The sequence below is a fragment of the Aplysia californica genome, unplaced genomic scaffold, assembly GCF_000002075.1.
Source record: "Aplysia californica isolate F4 #8 unplaced genomic scaffold, AplCal3.0 scaffold00018, whole genome shotgun sequence".
Classification (NCBI taxonomy): domain Eukaryota; kingdom Metazoa; phylum Mollusca; class Gastropoda; order Aplysiida; family Aplysiidae; genus Aplysia; species Aplysia californica.
In genome coordinates, this window is record NW_004797288.1 from 2,194,372 (window position 1) to 2,202,554 (window position 8,183).

The 8,183-nt window shown below is 41.6% G+C and overlaps 1 protein-coding gene across 1 annotated transcript in view; it reads right to left on the bottom strand.

Moving 5' to 3' along the window:
- LOC101858907 overlaps positions 1–8,063 on the bottom strand; it is a gene marked incomplete at its 5' end in the record, with an annotated part of 110,355 nt that extends 102,292 nt beyond the window's left edge. Inside the window, 1 exon segment of the mRNA XM_013086389.1 lies at positions 7,918–8,063. Coding sequence (XP_012941843.1) covers positions 7,918–8,063 — 146 coding nt within the window.
- Between the last annotated feature and the right edge of the window lie 120 nt (positions 8,064–8,183).

Consider the following 8,183-nt stretch of genomic DNA (forward strand, 5'->3'; position numbering starts at 1 on the left):
AATTCCTACCGAACCCCCCCCCCCACAGAGTACGTCTTGTTCCTTCTACTGGCGCATTGGTAAGCTTGTGCCACTCTGACTTACCCTCAACATTTCTACCAACCATCCCATAAGCAAAGCATAAAACATGAATACAATAATAGCTCATGTATTTCCTTTCCTCGTCTTCCGATTCTACTTACCCTTCACCCTATCCACTCCTCTAAAAAAATAATAAAAAAAAATAAAAAAAATCAAGCATGACGACGGAAACCTGCATTTCACCTCAGCTCACCTCACCTCACTTTTTAAGACAGGAAACCAATTTTAAAACTCGAGTGCCTTTTTACAAATTTATCAAAAAATGAAGCGAAATTTATATTTTTTTAAAAACAGACGTTCATGTGCTCCAGTTATCTCTGTTTCACTGTCAGTTTTGGCTCGCGCAAGTCTGACATTTGGGTGGGTTCACACGTTTAACCTTTGAGCACACGGAGCCGGCATGTGCCTCTGGTGTGTGAAGGCGGGCGAAGGACGGGTATCCTGTTGCTAAATCCGACTCCACTATCTAAGCCCGGGCTCTCGGGTGGTTTGCAAGCGCCCCAGGTTGATTGTAAGAGAAACAATGCCTAACCCTACTATCATTCTTTCTGAAGTGATCGTATTTTCTTCTAGTTCCTTATCGAATCTTCTGCAAGTCCAATAACAGCAACTTCATTGCTGCCCTTTATCTACTTGAAGGCATGCATTATATTTCACATGAACGTACATATATGCGTGCGTGTGTGTGTGTGTGTGTGTGTGTGTGTGTGTGTGTGTGTGTGTGTGTGTGTGTGTGTGTGTGTGTGTGTGCGCACGTGTTTGTGTGTATGCCAAAACCTCGCCTACATGTCTATGTATGGGGAAAGGGGGAGGGGGGGTATGGAGTATAAGATGCAACAAATTAACTGAATTTTTTCTGAGTTTTAATTTTTGGCAGTTCAAGAATTCTTTTCTACTTCATTCTATTCGACTTTTCGTACACGGCCTTTCTAAACACAGTGGAACACATGCTTCAGGGGCAGGTCAAGAGTGTGATTTCTACTTCAATAACAGCGAGAGTCTGTGCAAGACAAAGAACTGTTTGTACACCAGCCAGAGGTACGTCTATAATGAACTGTCGTATATAATGAACAGAGCGAATTATGGCGGTCGGGAAACTATTTTTGTGTAAGTGGTGCGAGCGTATGCCTGGGTGTCTGGGGGTGAGTGTTTGATTGAGCGCTATGTGTAATGTAAATACCTTGTACTGCTTACAAACGAGTGCGTATAGATAGATAGATAGATAGATAGATAGATAGATAGATAGATAGATAGATAGATAGATAGATAGATAGATAGATAGATAGATAGATAGATAGATAGAGAAAGAGAGAGAAAGAGAGAGAAAGAGAGAGAAAGAGAGAGAAAGAGAGAGATAGAAAGATAGAGAGATAGAGAGATAAAGAGGTAGATAGATTTCGTATGTGCGAGTACGCGCTGTCTGTGAGGTCTTTTTCGGAGGGGGGGGGGGTGCACCGGAGTAGGTATGAGTGTGTATTAAAGAGGTCCTTGGAGTGTATGTGTTAAATTAATATTCACTTCCACATGGCGCTCTCGACACAGTCAACTCTGTCGTAGGAGTGAAGTTAATACGAAAACGATTTTACTCACTCAAATTTATTGTGAAGAGTTTATACTAGAAGCACTTGACTTTCAAAAAATTCCAGATGCATAAAAATATTGTTTCATCCCTCGGTCTGCAGACTGGAGAGATGCCCCGCCCTGATTCTTTCCATTTTTATGAGTCACCTCTCTGCAACCACTAGCCTCGTACTCGTAGGCATACAGCTTTCTACCAAAATCTGAACGCTAGCGGCGCAAGCAGAGAACTGATGACACGTTAATCCACGCACACAATGACGACATCGTTTTGTGTGCTCTTTCTACATTTAGAATTCTCAGCAAACGCTCAGCTCTATAAAAAGAAGGAAAGACCCCAGTCTCCTTTTGACGTCATTGTTTTGTGTACCCAGTACCAACACACGGCTGGGGCAGGAGGAAGGAAAGTTTATGTCTGGTGAGGGATGAGCTCACATAAGACGAAAGCGTTTACCTAAAAGATTCGCTGCACAACAGGTTTCCTTGCGGCCAAAAAATAAGAAAAGAAAAGGAAAGTTGCAGAATTCTTATCGCGATTGTTGAAGGTATTTCTTTATACACATTTACAACCCCGCCGAAGTGATTTTTAAAAAATTTAGACCTGAAAAAAAAAGCCAACAGTTCATATAGGAAAAGTGATCTCAATGAAATTGATATTGGGTTCAGTGTTGGCAGGAGTTAAGTAAACGTTTATCTTCACTTTTCTATACATTTGCGTAACTGGGAGCCCCCAAAATTCAGTGACGTGTGCACACAAACGTAGCCTACGCAAACGCAAATTGTAGTACTGTTATGTATACACTGAACACAGTTGCACAGATAACGTCGCTTCAAGGATCATTAGAGGAAAGAAAGGAATACGATTGGGTTTTTGTCAAGAAATTTGATAGTACACCCACTCTTTTAATTTCCCATGTTTGAGACTAGACGTCTGTTTGTGTTATTTTTTCATGAAGGCCAAAAGAAAAATCCCCCAAAAAACTACCCCAAAACAACAACAAATAAATAAAAACATGAAAAAAAAACCCCAAAACCATTTTATTATTACAGCGATTCTCTCAACTATGGAGAATGGAAGATCATTTCGGTGGTAGCTTCCTATTTTGGGTAGGGGTAGGGGTGGTTGGAGGGATCCATATTTACACAAACAGATAACCAACCGCTATCTGAGTCCTTCTTATCGCCCGTCCTGTCGTTCACGCTACATACAACCAAACCATGAAGACGGCCACGGACCGGAAGAGCAAGGGGAACCCCCATGTGTTTTCCTGAGTCACTCACACTCGCATGAACACACTCATATGCGTGTAACGAAACTATGTCAAAAGGGTGGGTAGGTAGGCGTGAGCAAGCGGTGGAGGCTAAAGGTTCTATTCCAGGAGAAATTCTAGAGGCCTCGTAGGCCTTACGCATGATGGATTGGGCTGAGAAAATAAGACAAGAAGAGTTTAGCAAGCGCGCGTGAACCGATTTGCAATAACACAGTTGCCAAGCGAGAGGTAACTAATTGGCAGCAAATGGAAGAAATCGGGTTAGAAGTTCAGGAAGGCAACGGTTGTCTCTGAGATAATATCACCTGCGTGTTGTCAGATGTGAAGAAAGGTAGCTGGTAGTTTAGAGACCTCGACTATTGTAATGATTGTAACGATTGGAAATCTTCAACGCCTCCTTCGGTACAATTAAGATCGTTTCGGAGACGAACTGCTTCGACTCTGACCACCTGGACTAACCTGGGCTGAGAGGAAAACAACACGAAAGTATCCTATAAAATACCCCCCCCCCCCCATCCCAGAGAATCGAACTCACGTTTCCTGTGAGCAACTGCTTAGATTAGAGCCAAATAACTGCAACATTGACGCAGACACACGTCAGCGAAGAGTATTGTTTCTCTAGAGAACGGATCGCCTGACTTCTACTGGGTCGAGACATCAAAATCATAATTTCTGGACCTAAGCTGCTTTTCTTTTATCTTTTCTTCTCTTTTTTGTGTTTTTAACAGTTTCGCAGTAGTTGTAACACAAGAGAGTGACGTACAGAGAAAAAGGAGGAGAGATAAAGAATTATTTTTTTTTATAGGAAAGAAGGGGCAAACCATTCCAGAGCGTCCACCTACCACCCACTGTCTAAGCTCCACAAACACCCGCACTCTAAGTTCCAGTTACCATAGGTCAGAATTTTTTAAACCCTGAAAATATTCCAACATTTGACCACAGTGTCCTGACTTAAAAAGAGTAATATGTCCATTAAACGACATGACCTCACACAGAGAAGCTGCATAGAACTTGCTGAACTCAGCATGACAAATGACAGCTGGGGGATTATATAATAGATTATCCTTTAGATGACAGTAAGAAAAGAGAGAATGGCAATCTGATATTTAACGTGACCTTGTTCTGTGTTTCTGTTTCTCTCTCTCTCTCTCTCTCTCTCTCTCTCTCTCTCTCTCTCTCTCTCTCTCACTCTCTCTCTCTCTCTCTTCCTTATTTCTTACGTCTTTACCTCATCGCCGCACTATATAACTCTATCTCTCTTCCTGGCTTCCACTCCTCGTTTTCGCTATCAGTCTCAACATCTCCCAGAAGAGTTTTGCTTCTTTATTTTAAAAAATTGAACTACATTATGTACACTGGCATACAACACGAGTTCATTTCACGCTCAGCATCAAACGCTAAAGTGGACTCTCCGTTCTCCAGTAAAGATGACCATCATTCTACTTGTTGCTACTAGTTTTATTTCACAGTCCATCCTTCCGTGTGTTGTGGACATGATTTATGTGCGCGTGTGGACAGAGCGAATCAAAGACAGGACCGACAACTAACGAGACGGGCACGACGAACCGCCCACACACTGGCTCAGCAGTCTCTTTAATTAATGCTGGTTCGGACGTTTCTTTTTACCTGAATAAGCAAAACAGCAGGTCGGGTCTCCTTCATACAGTATTTGTTGTTTTATTTAGTCCACTGAACACATGCTTCCCCTTCATGAACCACGTTTTGTTGTCGTTGGCAGACAAAATTGAGGTCGTGGAATAGAGGAATGCATTTTAAATTCACAAATTAGCACCCATCGTTAGAAATAGTCACGACTCTCTTTCATGTAAGTTAACAACATACAGGAATTTGAACTCTGCATTAATGAAACTAATATTTCTTAGTTTACAAATGTCTTGAGGGAAACAGGGATAATAAGTCATTTTCTGAAAGTCTTAATATTATTATTTTTAAATCGCAAACAGTACGATTAGGACCTATGTCGGAGTGCAGAGAGTCCACTAATTTGTAAACCCTATAACCCTTTAGGGTCCTACAAGTATTGGGAACGAAGTGCACGTTTATATAAGAGATTTGCGTTTGTCACAAAAATGTTTCAAACAACAGTCTCTCAAACACTTCCTAATAACTATGCCTCACTTGACCATAGTGTCAGAATCAGTAGAACTACACACTCTCAAACACTTGTAAAGAGTAAGTTAGGGAATGTTAAAGAATAAGGACACGATAAAAGAAAAGGAGCTAACCAAAAAACCCAAATTGAGTAAACACTAAACGAAGAGAAAGCTGATACTGTCCCTCAGGCATGCAATTTTGTTAACCCTATTAAACACATTCTCGAAAAAATTTTTAAAGATGAAAGAATTGAATTGACACACATTGAACTTTCCTTACAATAAGATAGTAAAACATTCATATGTCTGTGCTAAACATTGATTTTTCCCCCATAAAAATGGAAAAAGCGTTGATGAGCGACAAATATTATTTTGCAACATCTGCTTCATTTCTCACACATGAAAAATTTTGTGAGGGGAGAAAAGTGAATGTTTCACAATGTGCTGTGATCTCTCTCTCTCTCTCTCTCTCTCTCTCTCTCTCTCTCTCTCTCTCTCTCTCTCTCTCTCTCTCTCTCTCTCTCTCTCTCTCTCTCTCTCTTTCTCTCTCTCTCTCTCTCTCGCTCTGTGTGTGTGTGTGTGTGTGTGTGTGTGTGTGTGTGTGTGTGTGTGTGTGTGTGTGTGTGTGTGTGTGTGTGTGTGTGCGTGCGTGTGTGCGCGCGAGTGTGCGTATGTGTGTGTGTATGTATGTGTATGTATGTGTATGTGTGTGTACATGTGCGGGGGCGCGCAAAGGTAATTCCACATGCCCACCAGGCAATGATCGAGGAGGAAAAAAACAAAATAAGAAAAGATACCTCCCGAAGGTATAAGACGCATATATAACAAAATACGCACTGCAGCATTTAAAATGAGGCTCGAACCTAGGTTTGGCCAGCGTCCACCTTGGCCTTGTTTTCAATGAGTTTCTCCTCGGGGATGGGCTAGCTAAAACAGCGCTCGGGCCGAGAAGAGGAGCTCAAAGAAATGAAACAAATCTCGCCAGGCCGGTTTTTTGGCCCTTGACAAAAGAGCACATCTATGGACGTCCCGCAGAGGGGAGTGCGTTTACACAGAGGGTTCGGCCAATCTTTCACACTAGGTAAAAGAAGAAAGGACAAAATGGTAGTGAACTAGCGTGAATGTCCAGTTCTTGAGGTAAGGGAAAGGTGTAGAAATCATTATGTAGGTGGATCTAGAACGGTGAACTTTAAGATGGAGAGAGCAAAACAAGTTGACACTAATTCTTGATAGAAAACAACGGGATGGAGAAAGGAATACAACAGTAATCGCTGTTGCTTTTCCTGTGTTACTATTTTCTCCAAGCCAGAACGTTAACGGCTATATTTCGTGACGCACAGGCACACATGCACTCGTATCAGCAAAGTGGAAGAAACAATTATTGGGAGACAGACAGCAGTGAAAGCGATTCATAATTTTTATTTATCTCTCGAATGGACCCAGGACAGTGATAAATTCACTTCCCTTTTCTCACAATGTAAGAGTCAAGCAAAAGAAATTTTTCGCAACTTGCATCCCTTCCAAACGTAGGCTTACATCAGTTCACAATAACTCTCTTGGTCGAAAAGTTGAGTCTAATTTGCTTTCTCAGTATAAGGTCGGATGTTCAAATCAGCTGGAATGTTATTCCCTCCATGTTATGGTTCCCATTCGTCAGATTGTTATGTAGCCTTTTATGCCCTGATAAGCGGTAAAAAAAGGCCAGACCAAACACCCCCCCCCCTTTGGGGGGGGGGGGGGGGGGGTGGATACAACTAAATGTCTTTGTCTTATCTTGCAAAACCTGAGTGGAAACAGGATTGTGCGACCGATATTAATCCCAAACGGAGACTCGCGGAGTGACTGAACCTTATAATATTATTTCCGAAGCATTCTTTCCCTACAAACGACCCCGACCGTTCACCGTTCTGTCTACACCGAGGATACCGGAACTATGGTAGCCTCGGTCTACACCATATTGTCATAATATTTCACACACCTTGTGATCTGGATCCCCCGCTCCCACTCCCCACATAAGCGTCATTTATATACTGGCCCTTTATAAGTAGTAATTCGGCTGTCACGGTTCTGCAAACACCTGTGCGTTTAGCTAATGCCCTCACGTTCAACTTGCCATTACATTCATGTCGGGAATCTACTGTCGTATCTTTATTGCTCAATAAACCCAAGCCAGGTTGTTGTACTACGCCTATGGTATCAATGGTTTCAGTCATTCTTCTTCTCACAACACTCGGGGGCCCTTGTGCAGTCAACTAACCGAAACTCGTAGTCAACATTTTGATAAAAGAATCGAACTTTTCTAGTCAGGAAACATTGCAATTATATAATATCCTTTCAAGACCATATTCCTAGTTCAAGTCCATAAACTCGAAAGAGAGATTGAATAACATCTTTACACATTTAGGTCTGCTTCGAAAGAATATGAGCAAAAAGTATCTGAAGTTTCTATCATTTTAAAACCAAATAGTAAACATCGTAGCAGGAAATTGCAGAGACTTCCCTTTCAAAAGAGTAAACTACTCGAAACATGTTTTATTGTTCTGTTTTGTTTTGTGAGGGGTGTCTTTGTTGCTTATTTTTTGTTGCGTTTTTGTGGACGTAAGAGTTTCTTAACACTATCCGTACGTCTTGTCTTACTCTCGTATCCATATCTCGTGGGGAACTCTGTGCCACCACTTTTAAAGAGGAAATTTACTCGTTAATCCGTACGCTTTGCATAGGAGTCTGTCGAAATGATTTTTTTTTCGAAATACTGAAAGTTTCAAAGAGACTTCGTACTAGAAGTATCTTAAAATGTGAAGAATACAACCCCGGGTATACAAAATGACCCCAGGTCGTACGGATAGGGTTAAAAAGACATCTCGAGTACTCACCTTTGAAGCATTCCTCGCGGTACATGCACTCACAGCCGGGACCGTCGTCCCCGCTGATGCACGGGCAGTCGTTGGGGCAAGGGTTTCTTTGCTCGCACGTCTCTTGAGGATAATCCCGGGTGCCTTGACCCTCCAGCATGCGAGCTCTGTGGACGAACAGAAACATTAAAGTTAATTCCATATTATATTATATTATACATAACATGTATTCATGTAGTATGTGTATACTATTATTATCATTATTACCATTGATTTTTATTATTATT